This window comes from Trifolium pratense, linkage group LG6, assembly GCF_020283565.1.
Source record: "Trifolium pratense cultivar HEN17-A07 linkage group LG6, ARS_RC_1.1, whole genome shotgun sequence".
Taxonomy (NCBI): Eukaryota; Viridiplantae; Streptophyta; class Magnoliopsida; order Fabales; family Fabaceae; genus Trifolium; species Trifolium pratense.
In genome coordinates this window covers 27,408,753-27,430,815 of record NC_060064.1, presented here as the reverse complement: position 1 = coordinate 27,430,815, position 22,063 = coordinate 27,408,753, and the positions used below count along the sequence as shown (strand labels likewise).

At 31.4% G+C, this 22,063-nt stretch overlaps 2 protein-coding genes across 3 annotated transcripts; both read left to right on the top strand.

The window, feature by feature from the left end:
- The first annotated feature begins 795 nt into the window (after positions 1–795).
- LOC123889773 (MDIS1-interacting receptor like kinase 2-like) lies at positions 796–4,710 on the top strand. The gene is made up of 2 exons (XM_045939266.1): positions 796–4,108; positions 4,206–4,710. The coding sequence occupies exons 1-2, from the start codon at positions 1,183–1,185 to the stop codon at positions 4,571–4,573; spliced, it is 3,294 nt and encodes a 1,097-aa protein (XP_045795222.1). The 5' UTR covers positions 796–1,182; the 3' UTR covers positions 4,574–4,710.
- Positions 4,711–11,033: 6,323 nt separating this feature from the next.
- On the top strand, positions 11,034–21,585 carry LOC123889686 (ABC transporter B family member 15-like). 2 transcript variants are annotated; one of them, XM_045939133.1, is made up of 7 exons: positions 11,034–11,572; positions 12,592–12,646; positions 12,723–12,901; positions 13,304–13,761; positions 15,125–15,665; positions 16,176–17,033; positions 19,978–21,585. In XM_045939133.1, the coding sequence occupies exons 1-7, from the start codon at positions 11,330–11,332 to the stop codon at positions 21,370–21,372; spliced, it is 3,729 nt and encodes a 1,242-aa protein (XP_045795089.1). In that variant the 5' UTR covers positions 11,034–11,329; the 3' UTR covers positions 21,373–21,585. The 2 variants fall into 2 exon arrangements, with proteins under 2 accessions (XP_045795089.1, XP_045795090.1); XM_045939134.1 differs by lacking the exon at positions 12,592–12,646 and having other exon boundaries at positions 11,444–11,572.
- The last annotated feature ends 478 nt before the right edge of the window (positions 21,586–22,063 follow it).

The window sequence follows — 22,063 nt, the reverse complement described above, 5'->3', positions numbered from 1 at the left end:
TCAGGACTGCATAAGGAAATTTCATCCAATGGAGGTGGTTAAGAAGGAAAACGTGCTGGACAAATTTCTTGGTGACAGCAGATTGTAGTAGGGATGGAAACACGTTGGAAAATCGAGGAAACAGATTGCAGCAGATTGGTACTGACATCATCCATAAATAATGTGTCTGCATTCATATGCTTGAGGATCATTGGACTGCAGGACTGGTATGAATTGTCATACCATTGATATATACCAATGTACATCACTTATACAATAAATCTGATTATCAAAAAAAAAAAAAACTTATACAATAAATCTGAAAAATAATTTTTTTCTTATAATTGTGACCGATGGCAATTATAGAAAAGCTGATATTTAAATAAATCATAATAAACCACAAGTTTGTTAAAATAACAAATTTTAATTTTCTTTTGTCAAAAAAAATAATAATTTTCTCATTTTACACTTTAGTCACTTTAATGATACAAAATCAAAGTTTTGTGATCGATAAAGTATAAAAAATAAGCACAAATTCAAGAATAAAAAAACAAGTTGGTTTTCTTCCCCAACAAGAAATAAATGAAAATGACAAGTCCCATTACTTCCCCTTCAAGAAAAAAATTCCGTTTATACACAAATTCTACAGATTTTGAACGTTTCATGGAAGATTGAAATTAACACGTCCTCAAAACTAAACTGTCATGACAGTAAATCTTTAAAAATCTCTGGCGTCTTGACTTTGTGCAAGACCCCACATTAGTTTAATATTGTGTTTCTATCATTTCTTTTTAATTAAATTATCTTAATGTCTTTAAAAGGATTATCCTAGTTAAGGATTTTCATAGTTAAAAAGTATAATATATGTGGCTTAGTCAAAAAACTAGGACAATAAGTCGTTGTTTGGACGTATAAATTATTAGTTATCTTCATTTTTATGGTTGAGATAATGACTACAAATAAAGATATAGTTCATATTGAACTGACGCAAATCATATCACTTTTTTATCCATAAAGATGTAGAAAGTCATGAGTTTTTATTTCTAATCAGGATTATCGATCGTCGCTAGAATTTCTTATAATTTTAAACGCTGGTCAATAGACCACTTGCAAAAATGGTATACACCATACTGAATTTGGTTATCTATAAAAATATATGCAACATTACAAGTATTACATACTAATCCTAACTCTGATTAGAGAATGAAGAAATCACCCATGCTATTCTTATTTTCAACCTTTCAGTTCATAAAGCTTCTTACAATATGTTTTGGTGCATTCATAATAGCCTCTTCTACTCATGTTGTTGATTCTTCAATGACTATTTCATCTTCTTCAACCATGAGTATAAGAATTAGAGAAGCAAGTTCATTGTTGAAGTGGAAAAGCAACCTTGAAATTGAAAGCCAAACTTTGTTATCTTCATGGACAGGCAACAATTCATGCAACTGGCTAGGAATTACATGTGATGAAGATTACAAATTTGTGTCCAATATAAATCTCACAAATATGAGATTAAGAGGTACACTTGAAACTCTTAACTTCTCATCACTTTCAAATATCATCACTCTTAATCTTAGTAACAACTTCTTGAATGGAAGTATTCCTCCCGATGTCGGGGCGTTGTACAAACTATACCATCTTGATCTCAGTAACAATGATCTCACAGGAACAATCCCATATGAAATAACAAAGTTGACCAATCTTCATGTTTTATATTTAGATAACAATGTTTTCAATGGTTTCATTCCTAATGAAATAGGTGCATTAAGAAATCTAAGAGAACTTAGTATTTCGTATGCGAATTTCACAGGGACTATTCCAATTTCGATCGGGAACTTAGCCTTCTTGTCACACTTGAATCTAGGAGGTAACAACCTTATAGGAAACATACCAAAAGAAATTTGGAATTTGAGCAAGTTAAAGTACTTAGCAGCTGAAAAAAACAAATTCAATGGTTCTATAATTGCTAAAGATATTGTGAATTTGCATAAGCTAGAAACTCTAGATCTCAGCAATAGCGATCTTTCCATTAATGGTCCTATCCTAGAAGACTTGTGGAAGTTGGAAAATTTGACATACCTTTCTCTTTCACTTTGCAAAGTCATAGGACATATCCCATTTTCTATAGGAAAGTTGGATAACTTATTGTATCTAAATTTAGCAAATAACCGAATTTATGGCCACATTCCTAAGGAAATTGGGAAATTGATCAACATGAAACATTTAAGGCTTAATGATAATAGTCTTTCTGGTTTCATACCTCATGAAATTGGAATGATGAGAAACTTGGTTGAAATCAATTTGTCTAATAACTCTTTATCAGGTAAAATCCCACATACAATTGGAAACTTAAGCAAGTTACAAAATCTTACCATATTTACAAACCATCTCAGTGGGCCACTTCCTACAGAAATCAACATGCTTTTCAATTTGGCATATTTCTTTATATTTGATAACGATTTCATTGGTCAACTCCCACATAATATTTGCATTGGTGGAAAGTTGAAATACTTTGCTGTTTTGAAAAACAACTTCACTGGTCCTGTTCCGATGAGTTTGAAGAATTGCTCTAGCATTGTAAGAATTAGGCTTGAACAAAACCAACTTTCTGGAAATATTACAAATTACTTTGGTGTGTATCCAAATTTGTACTATATGCAATTAAGTGGAAATAAGTTTTATGGCCACATTTCACCCGACTGGGGAAAATGTCGAAGCTTGGCGATCCTTAATATCTCTGATAATAACATATCAGGTGGTATACCTCCAGAACTAGGCGAGGCAACCAACTTATATTCACTTGACCTATCTTCGAACTACCTCACCGGAAAAATTCCGAAGGAGTTAGGCAACTTGAGTTCATTGTCCAAACTCTTGATAAGTAACAACCGTCTTTCAGGAAACGTTCCTTTAGAAATAACATCACTAAAGGAACTTGAGACGTTAAATCTTGCGGGAAATGATCTAAGTGGCTATGTCACAAAACAACTTGGATATTTTCCTAGACTATTGAACATGAATTTGAGCCATAACAAATTTATAGGAAATATTCCTGTTGAGTTTGGCCAATTTAAAGTCATTCAAAGTCTTGATCTCAGTGGGAATTTTTTCGATGGGACAATACCGTTAACACTTGCACAACTGATATACTTAGAGTCATTGAATATATCACATAACAACCTTTTTGGATTTATTCCCTCAAACTTTGATCAGATGCTCAGCTTGTTATCTGTTGACATATCATTTAATCAATTCGAGGGTCCGATTCCAAACATTCCGGCTTTCCAAAAAGCCACCATTGAAGTTTTCATAAATAACAAAAGATTGTGTGGTAATGTCTCTGGCTTAGAGCCTTGCGCAACATCAAGCGGTACTCGATCTCATAATCGTAAGATCAATAAAGTCTTATTGATAATTTTACCCCTTGCAATTGGAACTCTAATACTAGCATTAGTTTGTTTCAAATTCTCGAATCATCTCTGCAAAACTTCAACCACAAGAGAATATTTAGCTCGAGGGAACGTTATTGATACTCAAAACCTATTTACCATATGGAGTTTTGATGGAAAAATGGTGTATGAGAATATTATTGAAGCCACAGAAGATTTCGATGATAAACATCTCATCGGAGTTGGAGGTCATGGAAGTGTTTACAAAGCGGAATTAGACACAGGTCAAGTAGTTGCTGTGAAAAAACTCCATTCAGTAGTAGATGAAGAAAATTCCAACCTAAAATCTTTCACAAGTGAGATCCAAGCTCTGACAGAGATTAGACACCGTAACATTGTAAAGCTACATGGATTTTGTTTGCATTCTCGAGCCTCGTTTTTGGTCTACGAATTCATGGAAAAAGGAAGTCTAGATAACATTTTAAAAGATGATGATCAAGCAATAGCATTTGATTGGAATAAAAGAGTGAATATCATTAAAGATATAGCTAATGCCTTATGTTATATGCATCATCATTGCTCGCCTCCAATTGTTCATCGAGATATATCAAGCAAGAATATACTTCTAAATTTAGAATATGTGGCTCATGTCTCTGACTTCGGAATTGCTAAGCTTCTTAATCCTAACTCAACCAACTGGTCCTCATATGCAGGAACCTTTGGATATGCTGCTCCAGGTTAGAGATATTACTGCTTTATAATTATCTACATTCTACATGTCATGTTTGTTTTTGAAACCTATTCTTACATGATTCCTCTTTTGATTTGGTACAGAATATGCATACACAATGAAAGTGAATGAGAAATGTGACGTGTATAGTTTCGGAGTGTTAGCATTGGAAATACTTTTTGGAAAACACCCTGGAGGATTTATATATCATTCCTTACTATCACCTTTGTGGAAAATTATGAGCAACATACTTGATGATATGTCGCTGGCGGATAAGTTGGATAAACGTCTCCCTCAGCCTTCGAATCCTTTTGTTAACGAGTTAGTATCGATTGCAAGGATAGCTATTGTCTGCTTAACTGAAAGGTCACAATCTCGCCCTAGTATGGAGCAGGTCACCAAAGAACTTGGAAATGTCATATTTGTCTTCAATGGTTTAGGTTCATATTATCAAACAGAAACACACAAATAGCTTAGAGAATAAATTTACCAAACATGCTTGAGTTCTACATGTTCTTTCTTGTTTTGTACATTTGTAAACTATTTTAACTTCTATTGTATGGAATCTGACGGCTGAACATATAGTGTGACGTTTCTATCAACTGAGCTAAAAACTTACAGGAACATCAATAGTTTTTTTTTTGTTGACACAATACATCAATAGTTTCTTATAAAAAAATAAAAGTACATCAATATAGTAAGTCTTCAATATTTTTAAATAAAAATAGTTTGTTCATGATAATAATTAAAATAAAAAGATAGTTTGTCAACAATATTTTTTTTTATACATGAGATTAATTTTTATGATGAGTGATATAGATTTTTTTTGGATAAGACAGATATGAAAGATCGCCTCAAATTTATTTTTTTTAAAAAAGTAGATAAAATGTTTTATTTTACAAAATATATGGTAGCTATTAGGGACATGGAGGGACCAACGTTCCAACATTGGATGTCTTACTTTTCTATACTAATAGTAATAATATGTGTGATCAGTATAGTTACTAAACTATTGGACCAATAAAAAGGTATTTTTTTTAGGTTTAATTTTTTGTATTTAATCGGGCCTAAGTCCACGAAAATATTAACAACTACACATAAATTGATCTCGGAAAAGTACCGTATTATAAACGTAGATTTTTCTATTACACTTGTCCATGTAAATTATTATTTTTTATAGGAGGATGTTCAGAATAAACTATCTTTACCCCATTCACAACCAATATTTGCGAGTAAGTCGGCACATCTACTAGCCTACCGAAAAATGAGTAATATTAATTTTTCAAACAAATGTGGCTAACTCTCTGATTCTTTTTCACAAGTGTCTGACCCATAATACAACCATTATTTCCACTCCGCAAGTGTTGAGTAGATAACCAACAAATATGTTTAGACTTCTAGTTTTTCCACGCATCTTTTTTTTGAACATAACATATATTTACGATTGAGAGTGCATAAAAAAAAAAAGAAAACTTTAGATTTAAACCTTAAAATTCATATCCACACATAAAATGACGTAAAAAAAAAGTTAAAGAATTAAGTTCATTGTAAATCTTTTTTTTTTAAACAAGTTCATTGTAAATCTTATAATTCAATTTTGTGCATATCCCCTTTTAACTTTTTATTTTTCAATTTATTTTGTGTTTTTTGAAAAATGATGAATGTAATTTTTAATTTAAAAAGTAAATGAAAATTACAAGTAAATATCCACTTCATCAACAAATCCTACTCAGCATCTGCCAAAACATCAACAATTTGACATGTCACCAAAAAAACCACCTCAAGGACCTTTTTAAAAAAAAGAGATTTTGCAGGGACTAAAATCAAATTTTTATTTTTACAGGGACCAAAATCAAAATAAGGTGTAATTGCAGGGATCGTTTTCATATTTAAGCCAAAAATTAAATATTACTAGAAAAAATCTTGATTTTCAGAATCCAAATTTCTTTGGTTTGGAATTCAAAAATTAAGAATCTGATTTAATTTACCTGATTCTTACCAAATCAGGTAACTAAGAATCAGTAAATTATTGTGTCTTTTTTTTTTAATTGGGTAACTAAGAGTTTGATTTAATTCAAAAAGATAAAGATTATTTCTTCCCCATACATTTTTTTTTCTTTCCAAATCAAACAATTCATCAACCTTAGAAAAATTTGATATTAATAGAGTTTGCAAGATCATACATTCATCCCATTTTGAAGAGGAATTCAGTTATCCTACAAACTCTAATATAATTATCATTTCCCACTAATCAACAACCTATGAAAAGTTTGATGAATAAATATCCGATAATAAGTAGGTTTGGTTTATATCACACTTTGGATTGAATGATTTGTTTGTTGGATACTAGTATTTTGTGTTCATTGACTTACTAAAAATAGGAAGATTTACTTTTATGATCCTACCCGTTTTTGTTTTGCGCCCTACGCACGCGTTTCCCATTTTACCTTTTCGCTAAGTAGCGGACGTTATAAAAATGAGAATCTTTTGAAAAATATTGTTCGCTACTTAAGTAGCGGACGTTATAAAGGTAAGGTGTTTTTGGGGCATCCGCTACCTAAGTAACGAACATGAGTATTTTGGTAAATTCGTAGGACGCGAGAAAATGAATAAGGTGGCAAAAGTAAATCTAAAAAAAATGATGTAATTATTTTGTTAGAAGCACTATTCATCAATGGATTAAAAATTTCTCCCTGTAAAAATAAATGGATTAGAAATTTCTGAATCCAATAAAGTTGAGCGCATTAAAAAGTGAAGATTATATATGTAAACGATACTATAGAGGATAGAAGGGGTCAACTTGACCTAGCTCATTCTGTAAAAAATAATATAATCTAATTTATTTAAACTAATAATCATTTGAATTCCTTCTAAATTAATAAGTATTTCTCATCCCATTGATTTTATAAATTAATTTATTAAAAAGAAAAACATAAAACTATATATTCGTATATATATAATGTGTACGGACCAAAATTTTGGGGTGTTACATTATTTATCCGTAAGAAATTTAATAATTAAAAAACTCGAATAAATTTACTAATTATACATTTGACGTGATTTTTAATAATTATACATTTGACCCGATTTAAAAATTATTTTGTTAGTCAAAAGTGTTAATATAAAAAATTATATATTACTAGAAAAATTATTGATTTTAAGAACTCAGATTCGTCTGTTTTTCTTGTTTCTCTCTAAACTCCATCAAACCTAACCGTTACAAATATAATATTTCTACTCCATATTTATTTGGTCACCAAATTTATTTTGTTTTCCTAGATCTGAGCTAAATAATTCTCCAAATCATCTAAATTCTAACTCATATTCTATCAAATGCCTCATCGCAAACCTCGGCCGTTTCGTAAGCTTGAAACGATCTATGAAGACAAGGAATTCATTTCCTCAAGAAAACGAGTTAAAGCATTACGCAAGAGAAATAATGATGGCCAAAATCATGTTGAACATCAAGATGAAAGACCAACTGATACGAATATAATGGAGTCGCCTTCTGAACCGAATATAGTGGAGTCGCCTTCTGAACCAATAGAGACCGTTCAAAATGATTATTGTTGTTCTTTCATTTGGATAGCTTGGGAGGCTATATGGAACAAATTTTGGCCACATTGAATCTAGTATTGGATCTCCATTCTTCTAGATGAGGTATTTAAAAATTCTATGCATTTTGAGCTTATTGAGCATACTTTTTTACTTTTTGAATCGATTTATATTTTATAAATGGTATTTTTTAGTAATTGTTCTTGCTTAAGAAAATATTGACTCCATGAATTAAAATACCTGTTTCACCCCTCTTTTTTTGGATCTAAAAAAAGTAAAGAGAGTATATTTATCCCACTTTCTTGCACCAAAAAAAAAAAAATGGCAATTCAGACTTGACAAAAAAAAATTGGTGATTCGGATGATTATATATACCTAAATATACTATGCATACAATGGATTTATGTAATTTCTAGTAATTATATTCTCAATTTTTGTAATTTTTTTTGTTTTTGTTCAAATAAAAAAGGAAAACAAATTCTTTTCACTCCTACATTGATGGCACTCTAAGAGATTTTACTTAGAAAATTATTGAATTTCTGCGTCCCCTTGTTGTAGTGGTTGACCATTCTACTTCTATATATATATATATATATATATATATATGTGTGTGGTAAGATCCTTTATCATTGTTGGAAGTCTTTTGAGAAATCAGATTTCCTATTGTTCGAGGATAATTATACTTGAATGAAAGACAAATAGACAACAAGTTGCGCCGCTACTCATACAGTCAACACATCCGTGATAGTTGGATCGAGATCATAATGTTTAGATTTTAATACAAATTTTGTTCTTAATAAAATAGAAATATTAAGCTTCAAAGTTGGACGGTCTAATATTGATCCAACGGCCACATATATGTTGTCCACGTGAACGCCACAAATTGTCAACTACATGCTATTTGTTTCGCATGTATTTAGGTATTAGGATTATATATTAGACTTTCTAAAAAAAAATTATATATTAGACGGTCCAACAATGATATATACATTGAGTTTATTGAGATCCTTTTACATTTGAATCATGTGTATTTCACTCAATTTGTGTGATCATGTGAAATGAGTATATGTTACTTAGAATAACCCACAATGTGTTTGTGAAATGTTGCGTGAGAAGGAGTCTTAGGTCCGATTGGTTCTATGAAAAGTAAGTGGGAGGAAAGAAAGTTACGCAAACCAATGCATGAATTTAGACTAACATGTATTGGTTTGCGTAATTTTATTTCCTCTCACTTTCTTTCCATAGAACCAAACGGATCATGATTGTTCAAAATTGAGTGTATATATTTATGGATAGATCGAGTATTTGACAAAAATTATGTATGAATGGCTTATTATTTTAGTAATTAATAATAATGTTAGGCTCGTGAACTCAATTTAAAGGTCGTCTTTACTTTTTATAGTAATTCTTGTTATATATATTTTTTACAATTGGTGCACTAATCCTCTAGCTTGCTTAGAAGGTATTTGATGTTTTATTATAATTGGAAGGGTTGAAGTACTCCTAGTACTTCCTTAATGCAAATCTTTCCTTATCAAAAAAAGAAAAAACATCATTGAGATCAAGTTATAATTATGAGGATTTTTTACTATGAAAACTATTTATTTATAATTTGATGTATTATGTCCATTTGAATGTATATCTTTTTATTTTAGTGAAAAAAAAATATTATAATTTGATACATGTTTATTTATGAATGCTATTAGTGTGATTAGTGCTTAGCTTTAGAGGGAAAATGATTTTGCTTAATCTATAAATGTTGAGAAGGGACCTAGCTTTTGAACAGGGTATCTAAATGTGATTATCTATCTTAGTCTAATCTAATATATATAATATATAATACAAGATTATGAGCATTGAATTCCTTTCATTATAACAAAAGATAATATATGTGATTATGAGTTTCTTTTGTTTGATTATTTCTATACGATTTTTGTGAATGCTAATTCATATATATATACTTTTAAATTTACTCAGCACACATATGAATGTACTAACCTACATGTGTCACTTTTGTTACTTGTTTTATACACAGTGGGCTCTCTCAGGAGGATATTGAAGTGAAGTATGTAGTGGCTTCATTGGAGTTAGAGGCATATTATTTAGTACTCTTTTTAAAACTTTATTTTGGATGTTGAGTTTTATATTTAATTTAATTTTATGGCATTTTATGACTTTAATTTGTTATTATTATAATTAGATCGTGAATTTATTATTATAATTATCGTTATTATGGTTTTATCCCTTTATTATGCAATCATTCTACTTGCCGAAAAACTTATTGAACACAACCATTAAGAAAGATAAATTACTTTTTAGTAGAAAACAATGAGAGGTTAGGACGAAACACAATGAAAATATCGATGTCCCTTAAAGTCATGCCCCTCTCCAATCAGGACGGACACAAGTAGGGGTTGGGTGTGGCTAAAGCCACGCCAGATTTTTGCTGCTCCTGCTCCATTTTTTATGTTCATTGTTTCTTAATTTTTATATATTTTTTTGTTACATTTACTTTAAGATTTTATCCATACTAGATTTTCTTGTCTAGATCCGTCCCTGTCTCCAACTTCAAACAACACTTTTTCTTAGGTGGTTTGCCATGACATTGAAGTACATCTTTCTTACTTAGACACGCTATATTCTTTCGCCAACTATAGTAGATGTGTTCAAAGGCTTTGAATGTCATTGCCAACCAGGACACACATAGTCAACAACGATCATTCATTCAAAACACATTATGTTTCCTTGACAACTACTCGATGCACCCTCTCTCCTACTAGGATTGTCATAGATGAAGCCCGGTGAGTGAAACCATGACCAACCATTATTTTACCTGAACTCATTCACGTTTATAATCTAACCAAACCAATTCATTCAAATATGAAGTGGTTAGTTCATATAGTCAGTTTATGATTTCAAATCCATAAACTCGCAAACTCAACGCATTCAAATGTGTGTGTTAATCTTTTCTATGAAGTGGTTGGTTCGGGTAATAAGTTCATGATTTTAAATATATTTTTTATGATAAAGTTTAAGATTGTTAAATAAATTAAAATGTTAAATAGTAAATAGTAAATTTTTTCATGAAATATACAATATAATGTAATTTTTTTAAAAAATTTATTTAAAAGTTATGTTTAAGGATTCGTTGACCCAACCCAATCATAATCAGGTCAGGTTGACTCGATTTTAACATATAAAATACTAATATTTTTCCTAACTCAATTAAATTTGATAAAATTAAATAACGAATTTGACTAAAATCGACTCAACTCAACTAGTGAATATGGTGTAAAGAGTGTACGTAAGAAAAAAATTAAATCTTTTAAAAAGTGAAAATGAGTGGCTATAAAAAAAGGTGATGCTTATGATAATATAATTATAAAATCCAAACAGGAGCAAATTCCCTTTGAAATCATCACATGCGACTCCATATGAACACAAGCCTCATCACATGCCATCATATGAATTCTCAAAACATTATTCTGGCCCCTTTAATTAGTTTTGACCCCACCACATCCTTTCATAAATAGATACACTGATCCTTCCTATAAATTCCTAAGGATGTTGCTACATGTAGTTAGCTAAGAAATCCAAAACAAGACTAAAACATCAAGTGTGTCTTAGAATTCATACTGTTGTTTGTTTCTCAAAAATAGGGTGTATCAACAAAATGGGAGGTGTGGATAATAGAAAGTGGATAGATTTGTTTAAGAAGAACAAGAATGGGTCTATATGGTCCATTTTCATGCATGCTGATAGGGAAGATTGGTTACTTATGGTTTTAGGTACCATTGGAGCAATTGGTGAAGGGTTCACCTTTCCTTTGATTTTGTATATTAGTAGCCGCATGATCAATAATATTGGGAGTTCATCTACTATGGAACCAAACATTTTCATCCATAACATCAATAAGGTACTCTCTATCTCTCTCTTAAACCTCACACAAATATTTAGATTTTCTATCACGGTGTAGCGTAAATTATTTGTTTTTTTGGTGTAAAAACTAATGTGTGTATCCGTACTAGACACGATATGATCGATTGCTATTATCAATATTATTTAAAGTATTGTATGAATAATTTTATTGCTAATTACATAATGAATGTGAAAATGGTTTTTATTATGCTTATGTTTATAATGTATTTAACTAAAATTATAATGTTTTTATAAATAAATGTAAAAAATATTAACATAAATGATCTCGAACTACAAATTTTTTTTAATAACTTATCACAATAATTTTTTTTTTTGACACAAAACTTATCACAATAATAAATTCACATTTTATTGTTTAATGGTGTAGGGTGCGCAGTCATCCCTCGCTTACTATCTCAATCCTCAAAATATCCATCGTCTTTTCCATGGGGAGATTTTCTTCGGGGTTCCCAACTAGCGGATTCCCAAGGGTCTCTGATCCCATCAACATAAATTCTACTCCTTCCGCCCAAAATATAAGAAAAAAATAATCCTTCTTTAGTGTTCCAAATTATAAGAAAAAAAAACGATTATTTATCTTTTTCAAGATTTTTTTTTGCTTATTCTCATAAAATTATATGCAAGGTGCATTTAATTGATTCTCTCTTATTTTCTCCATAACTAAATAAAAAAATAATAATTTACATCTTCCTATACAACTTATTTAAATAATAAAAACTCCAAATAATTATGTTTTGTTGTTTTTTAATAAGTGTGAATTTTTTTTACCTTATAATTTACGATGGAGGGATTATTTTCTTTTTTAGAATTTTATGTTCTTAGAATTTTGGGGAATAATTGATCAAATTAGAAAAAGAATTTTGAGGAATAATTGCAATAAGAGTACTAAATTAACTACACATTAATTCATATTCAAGTGGGAGAGTATGAGAGTCCTTTTCATACACAAATTATAGAATAGCTAACTTGGTTTGACTTTATTGATTAATGATGCAGAATGCACTTGCTTGGTTATATTTGGCCTGTGCATCTTTTATTATTTGTTTCCTTGGTGAGTTTTTGTAATTTGTTTTATTTTTATCATATATTTTCTATATTCTTTTTCTGATTCTGAACATTATTTTTAGAGGGTTACTGTTGGACAAGGACAAGTGGGAGACAAGCTTCAAGAATGAGATGCAAGTACCTTAAAGCAGTTCTTAGACAAGAAGTTTCTTACTTTGATTTGCAGGTGACAAGTACCTCAGAAATCATCACTAGTGTCTCTAATGACACTCTTATAATTCAAGATGTTCTTAGTGAAAAGGTAATAGTAGAAACAAAAAAGAAGATTGCATATGCCTTTATTTTTTCTTCTTTTAGAATAGTACAAATTCAAATATATGACTGCCTAGAATATATATATATATATATATATATATATGCGCGCACAAGGGATCCTAATTGAATGTTGTAAGATTCTTACACTGTTTAATGTAGTAATCAATCTCGGTCGTTGATTAAAGATCGGACAGTTCAGATTACAACTCAATTTTATAAAGTGAATCAATCTTAACCATTCATTTTAATCAGATGGCTGGCTGTTGAAACTACGTGATGTATTTACAGCAGGAAATTTGATTCAGTGTGCAACTTTGCTCATAATTATTTGATATCTTAACATAATATTATATATAATTAATTTTCTCTTATACAAAAATGAAAACAGGTTCCAAATTTGTTGATGAACATTTCATTGTTCATTGGGAGCTATATAGTGGCATTTGCAATGCTATGGAGATTGGCAATTGTAGTATTCCCATTTTTAATTCTTCTAGTGATCCCTGGATTAATCTATGGCATGACATTGATGAGTTTATCAAGCAAGATAAGGGAAGAGTACAATCAAGCTGACACAATAGCAGAACAAACAATATCTTCCATTAGAACTGTTTATTCATTTGTGGGAGAAAACAAATCTATGATTGCTTTCTCTAATGCTCTACAAGGGACTGTTAATTTGGGTTTAAAACAAGGATTAGCTAAAGGTTTAGCTATTGGAAGCAATGGTTTTGTGTTTGCAATTTGGTCTTTCATGTGCTATTATGGAAGTAGATTGGTGATGTACCATGGTGCTAAAGGAGGGACAGTTTTTGCTGTTGGAGCAACCATAGCACTTGGTGGATTGTAATGTTATCTAAACCTTATCTCATTCATTTCAATAATTCATTTATGCTTTATTAACTTTTTAACCATTCTCTTTATCAAGAACAAACTTTTTAATCACTCTAATATACTACTTCATCCCTAATAAGCAAAAAGGTTCAAAAGTCAAATATAAATTTAGTTACTAAATATATTTGACTTTTTTATTGTTTTCTTTTTGTTTTTGCTTATTTGTCATTAAATTATATAATAATTTGGCCATTTGTTAGGGTTAGGGTTGAGGGTTGAAGAATTAGGGTTGAGGTTAGGGGTCAGGTTGAGGGTTAGAGTTTAGGGTTTAGGTGTAGAGTTGAAGGTTTAGGGTGGAGGCTTTAGGGTTGATGTTTTATGGGTTGAGTGTTTGAGAGGGACTCACACTTGAGATAAAGATTGTTGATATTTCAAGTGTGAATTGAGTTTCACATAGGATAGAAAATTGGATGTTGACCACATTATAAGTAAGAGGACACAGGGAACCAATTACTTTAAGGTTTTGTGTTTAGATGTGGTGTCCAACTCACGTGTCTAGTTGTTCAAGGCCCGATTTGATCATCCCAGACCCCTTCATGACCCAACACTGGTATCATAGTCTGTTTGAACTGGCTCCAACCGACTCCTTGTGTCGAAAGTCTTCCTGCCAAAGTGTTCAGGTGGCGTGTTCTGTTGATGGATTCCCAATGGTGGTGCAAGTGGATGAAAAAACTTACGTTTGAGGGAGACTCACTTGAGGGGGAGAATGTTGGTATTTCAAGTATGAGTTGAGTCTCACATCGAAAGAAAAAGTGGATGTTGTACACTTTATAAGTAAGAAGACCAGATCAATCCTTGAACTACTATATAAGTGAGTTGGACACAACGTTTTAACCTAAAACCTTAAGACATTAATTAGGTTCATGGGTCTCTCACTTATAAAGTGTTAAACATCAACTTTTCTACCTAATGTGTGGCTTAACTCACACTTGAAATATCAACAATCTTCCTCTCAAGTGTGGGTCCATCCATTCTATATGAGCATACTCCCCCACAAACGGAATCTTTTTCATCCATTACAGTTACACCGCCGTTGTGGCACTCGATGGAACACTCCGCGTGACCACCTTTGTTAAGAAGACTTTCGATACAAAGAACCAGCCGAATCCTTCGTCAAAATATAAGCTCTGATACCACTGTTAGGTCATGACTGAGTCCGGAGATCATGACATTGAGTTTTGAACAACTACATAAGTGAGGTGGACACCACATCTCCTCACAATGACATACACTCATATTATTTCAAAAATTATAGTATGTGCTAAAAATGTATATGCTAATAGAGTGATTATGTTTGTTATTATATATGAAACAGAGGATTAGGAACAAGTTTATCTAGCCTAAGGAATTTTTCAGAAGCAAGTTCAGCAGGTGAAACAATCAAGAGAGTGATATCAAGAGTTCCAAACATAGATTCCAACAATACAACAGGAGAAATAATACAAAAAGTTTCAGGAGAAGTGGAATTTAACAACATAGAATTTGCATATCCAACAAGACCAGAAACAATTATCCTTAAAAACTTATGTTTCAAAATTCCAGCTGGAAAAACAGTGGCATTGGTTGGTGAAAGTGGTTCAGGAAAATCAACATTGATAGCTTTATTGCAAAGATTTTATGATCCAATTGGTGGTGTGATACTTGTTGATGGTGTGGCTATAAATAAGTTGAATATTAAGTGGCTTAGATCAATTATGGGGCTGGTTAGTCAAGAACCTTCTTTGTTTGCAACAAGTATTAAAGAGAATATAATTTTTGGTAAGGAAGATGCTACTGAGGATGAGATTGTTGAAGCTGCTAGAATTTGTAATGCTCATGATTTCATTTCATTGCTTCCTCAAGGTTACAATACCCAGGTGAGTGAAATCATGAACTTAATTGCTTAACTGTTATTTAATATTTATTATTAAAACTCTAGCTTTAAATGGACCCCGCAAGTGGACGGTGGGATTGATCCCCTTGGATTAGTCGGTCCTAAGGCCGAATATTAAATTTTAAAGAAAAATATTTATTATTCTAACTAAAGAAATGTGCCAAAAATATATATTTGAAAAAAAGCTCAAGAAATGTGTAGGACCAAGTTTATCTGTCGATATTGTTATGGTAAGAATCTTTATTGAAGTCCGAACCAAAAATCTTACAATTGTGCACGGCTCGTCGGCTCACAATTTTGGAAAGTTAAATTAGACCCGATATAAAATCTGAGTTTTTTATAATAATACCACCTTCTGAGTTTTGACTTCTTTTTTTTTTTTATCTAATCAACAATATACTATAAAGATGTGTTTGTAGAATATTTCTTTGAAAGAAAATATTTTTATTAATCGGAGTGACACTAATTATCATTTTAGCAATGATTGATGCAGGTGGGTGAAAGAGGGGTTCAATTATCAGGTGGACAAAAACAGAGGATAGCAATTGCTCGAGCAATAATCAAGAAACCAAGAATCCTTCTTTTGGATGAAGCAACAAGCGCCTTAGACACTAAATCAGAACGACTCGTTCAACAAGCACTCGACAATGCAACAATCGATTGCACCACCATCGTAATTGCCCACCGCCTCTCCACAATCCAAAATGCTAACATAATCGCTGTCGTGCATGGCGGCAAAATCATCGAGATTGGCTCACACAATGAACTTCTCCAAAACGACACCGGTGTTTACTCCTCTCTTGTCCACAACCAACAAACCGACAAGGAAAGAGTAGAAGAAGAAACCGTTACAACTACATTCACTAAAAGGGACCCACAAATCACATGTTTTGTTGATCCGACCACTTTAGTGGAAGACGAAAAAAACAATATTAATAATGTTAACGTCAATGAAGGTAAAACTGTGTCGTTTTGGAGATTACTTTTATTAAATATTCCTGAATGGAAACAAGCGGTTTTTGGGTGTTTGAATGCGATGGTGTTTGGTGCGGTTCAACCGGTTTATGCATATGCAATGGGTTCAATGATATTTATTTATTTTGATACGGATTATGAGGAGATAAAAAACAAAACTAAGGTCTATTCACTTTGCTTTTTGGGTCTCTTTGTGATAACTTTGGTGGTTAATGTTGGACAACATTATAACTTTGCATATATGGGAGAGTATTTGACTAAACGTGTGAGGGAAAGCATGCTTTCTAAGATAATCACTTTTGAAGTTGCGTGGTTTGATTGTGATGAAAATTCTAGTGGTGCTGTTTGTTCTCGACTTGCCAATGATGCTAATGTGGTACGTTATTTTCATTTCATGAATTCATATTTTGTTGGTATTTGATGATACTCCTATTTATTTACTTTAACAATATAATTTGACACGAGTTAATTCAATATAATTTTTTTAACATATTTCACTAATGCTTCATCTTTATGTAAAAAAAAAAAAAGAAAAGAATTGAACATCTATAATTTGACACGAGTTGTCCGATAGTAGTGATATGATAGTAGATAATCTAATATCTTAGACTTTGATATATCTTAGAAGAGCTAGGATCCGTTGACACCAAGTGTCAAATTTAATTTTGACACCAAATCTTAACCCTCTATTATTTTTCATCCAATGGTTCATATTATTTCACTTAAAAATTCATATGATACGCATTCAGGGTTGCAAACTCAATGCACGCCAACTGCTTCGTTTGATTTCCATCTCTATTCGTGCAGTAACGATTCAGGAAATTTCTCATTGAAAAAGAATTATGTAGAGTGAATGTGAGAAATAAATTCTAGTAGGCAATTTGAGAACAATTAAATTTCGGTACATGAAATTTTTTTCATATCCATTGATATTCTTCATGTGGCAAAAAGAACTTTACAAATCATGTCGGTATTTGGAAAGAATTGTCCCTTATGGAAGAAGTTTAGAATAGGGGAAAAAGATGAAGAGTCTAGATCAATTGGTAGAATCAGATCGCATCAATTACAAATTATAAAATAGCCAAGGACTCTTGAGATACATCACAACAATAGACTAATAAACAGGGGTGAACAAAGCTAGCTATAGGAGAATTAGGGATTTGACGGAAGAAAAAAATATACTTGGTGAATATGGTGTGGATGCTGGAGCAGTAATACTGTACACAATACTCACACGAGATTTTAATCGGATAAATATTCACCGTTGGATGAATAGAAATAGAGGGTTATGATTTGGTGTCAAAATAAAGTTTGACACCTGGTGTTAGCGGATTCTAACTCATCTTAAAATTTGAATATAATTTAATTCAAATCTTATAATGATAGTAGATAATCTACTCCCTCCGTCCCATTTTATAATAACTATTTTGACTAAATGACACTATTCATTTATCTTGACTATATATTTTTAATAATATATAGATATAAATATTAACATATAAGATAGTCTTTGATTTGTTTTGATGAGTATTTTTAAAATATCAAGTTTTTATAATTTTTACTAATAAAGAATTAAAGATTTAATGATCAAAATTGTGCGTTGACATACATGCATTAGTCAAACTAACTCTTATATTTTAGGACGGAGGGAGTAATATCTTAGACTTTGATATATCTTGGAATTTGAATATTATTTAATTCAAATCTTATAGTAAAATTGAATTATAAGATGAGTATCATCTCATCAAATTTGAAAGTCTCAACAAAATTAAGAAAATGACACTCATATTTATTGAGCTTAAAATGTCACATCCTTGTCGTACATTATTTGACACCAAAAAAAAGGAGGGAATGGATGCTCCACAAATCACATCACATCACTTCCATTTCCGATTCCCTTATTTGTTTTTCAAATTTTTCAAAAGGTGAATGAAAGCCTCCACAATAAACATATTCTATAAGAGCGTGAATTTGACTCTCACTGTAAATATTAAAATTTTGTTGATCGTTAATCAATGTAAGTATTTTTGTAAGCGTATTTTGAATTTAAGGTATGTTCTAGCTTTGCCATATTCTTAGCCCAATTCAACTATATTTTAATTTTTTTTCTTTTTACGCGAACGAAAGGTTCTTAATGAAGAAATAAACATAAGCTCAAGTCTCGGTATATTTTGGTGCAGTATAACTTTTCTCTTAAAATTTAGGACCTGGATTCCATGAATTCGTTTTTTCGGTGATTCATGCAGTCGGGCTATTTGTAAGCGTCCAATCAAAATCGGACGATCATAATTTAAAATTGTATTTATTGACTTCACTGAATCCATTTCCTAAAATTTATGCTCTTATTCTAACCACTCAAATAGAATATTTTTCAAAAGAATATAAATATGTATACATTATTCCTTGAAATTTATGTAATCATTTGAATTTTATAAAAAATAAAAAATATAAAGTTATAAATAACAATTTGTTGTTAATTAAGTCACTGAGTTTGATCTAGTGTTTAAGGAATTTAAGTAGTATGCATTAGGTATTGGGATTTAACTCACAGTTTTACAGCTGTGTAAAATTAGAGGTCAAACTCCTTTTTATTAGCTAGTAAATAGTTTTTATTAGAGAGTTAATTTTGACAGCCGGACACTTATTTACATTAATATTGACAGCAGCATTTTTATTGTATATATATATCATCCTATGTAATTTGATTGAGTACAATATCATCAATGCAAATATTTTGTTTTACTTTTACTTTTTTTAATATTAGGTTCGATTCTCATTAACAACGTCGTAAAAAAAATTATAATAACACTTTATTGTCAACATGGTAACCAATTTCAAATACTCTTTGCATATCCATAAGTATCAATTTTGTAAATTATAATTAATAAATTGTTTAACTTGACATTTTTTAATCATGTAAACTTAATAATAAAAATATCACATCATGAAGAAAAATAAAATGTCATTCAATTGGAAATCATGAAGAAAACAAATGAAAACTTATATTTATGAACACTTCTATTGGAAATGCTTGAGACAATGAGACTTTGTATATGAGGCTGTGATTCCATGACTAAAAAAAGTTTTTGATTTTACTTTTTCATGTGTTAGATAGATACTTTTGTCGTCGTTACATACAACTAACCCAACATTAATTAATGCATAAATCAATCATGTTTTTTTATCTTTTTCTTTCTCTTCTTTAATCAAACTTTTTTTGTTTGTATTATGCTAATCTAATCTTATCCGTATCTAAAATATCCACCTTAATTATATGCTTAATTAGTGATTAATGGTGGTGACAACTCTTGTTTTTTTAGGTGAGGTCATTAGTTGGTGATAGAATGTCTTTGTTGGTACAAACTTTTTCAGCGGTAGTGACAGCATACACTATGGCTCTAGTCATTTCATGGAGGCTAAACATAGTTATGATATCTATTCAACCAATTTTAATAGCTTGCTTTTATACAAGAAGTGTGTTACTCAAAAGCATGTCAAGCAAGTCCACCAAAGCCCAACAAGAAAGTAGTAAGTTAGCTTGTGAAGCTGTTTCAAATCTTAGAACCATCACTGCCTTTTCTTCTCAAGATAGAATACTCAAAATGCTTGAAATGGCCCAACAAAGGCCAATTCAAGAGAATTTTCGACAATCGTGGTTTGCGGGTATTGGGCTTGGGCTTTCCCAATTCTTGATGTCTTGTACTTGGGCTGTGAATTATTGGTACGGCGGCAAGCTTATCATTGATGGGTACATAACAAAGAAAGCGTTATTTGAGAGCTTTATGGTTGTGGTGAGTACAGGACGAGTTATAGCCGATGCTGGAAGCATGACTAAAGACCTTGTCAAAGGTGGTAATGTTGTTAGCTCAATTTTTGCCATCTTAGATCGACGTACAAAAATCAAGCCAGATGACCCTGGTGGGTTTAAGCCCGAGACTTTAATGGGCCAAATAGAATTTCACGACGTGCATTTTTCTTACCCTGCCAGGCCGAATGTAGTTATCTTTAAAGATTTTTCAATTAAAATTGAAGCGGGGAAATCAACGGCATTAGTGGGCCAAAGTGGATCCGGAAAATCAACCATCATAGGATTAATTGAGAGATTCTATGACCCATTTAAAGGAAGTGTGACAATAGATGATATGAACATAAAATCATATAACCTAAAGTCACTAAGAAAACACATAGCACTTGTGAGCCAAGAGCCAACATTGACTAATGGAACCATAAGAGACAACATTGCATATGGAACAACATGTGACCACATTGATGAAATTGAGATCATAGAGGCAGCAAGAGTAGCCAATGCTCATGATTTCATATCTAGCTTAAAAGATGGGTATGAGACATGGTGTGGTGACAAAGGGGTGCAACTTTCAGGAGGTCAAAAACAAAGGATAGCAATAGCTAGAGCCATGTTGAAGAATCCAAAGGTGTTGCTACTAGATGAGGCAACAAGTGCACTAGATAATAATTCAGAAAAAGTAGTGCAAGATGCATTGAATATGGTAATGGTGGGAAGAACAAGTGTTGTTGTGGCACATAGGTTGAGTACCATACACAATTGTGATGTTATTGCTGTTTTAGATAAAGGGAAAATGGTGGAGATTGGAAGTCACAAAACTTTGTTGGCTAAAGGACCTTGTGGTGCTTATTACTCTTTGGTTCATCTTCAAACTAAACATGCATCTACAACCAAAGACACTACTAATTAAAGTATATTTTGAGCAAACCTAATTATGTATTAGATGTCTTTGTAGGCTTATGATTATTCTTCCATTTTAGTTTCATGGGAGATAGCTAGTGATCGATATAGGGAACTTTTAAATTGTGTTATTTTTCTTATTTGGTGGCACTTTGTATTATTATTTGCAAATAATGCATATGCATGTCTATCACACAATTAAAAAGGATAATTTGATCCCTAATCCCTTATCCCTTATTTCTAAATCCTCTATAGTGTTGGAAACCCTAATCCTTCCTTATCCCGCCCAAAATTAGTTTTAATGCGTGGAATCCAATTTGTATATTCTATTTTTGAATGAGATCATTTTCATATGCAATAGATTATATGAGCTCCCTTATTTCTAAATCCTCTATAGTGTTGGAAACCCTAATCCTTCCTTATCCCGCCCAAAATTAGTTTTAATGCGTGGAATCCAATTTGTATATTCTATTTTTGAATGAGATCATTTTCATATGCAATAGATTATATGAGCTCCAATGCATTTGAGAGGGAACTAAAATGGGTTTCGATTAATTTGAGTTGATATTCGCAACCAATTTGAATTGAATTGTTCAAATATACAAAAATGACTATTATTCGAACAAAAAAAAACAAACAACATTGTAATGAAATCCTAAATCTCCAATACAGCAGATCAAGATGATCTAAATAGAAGATTA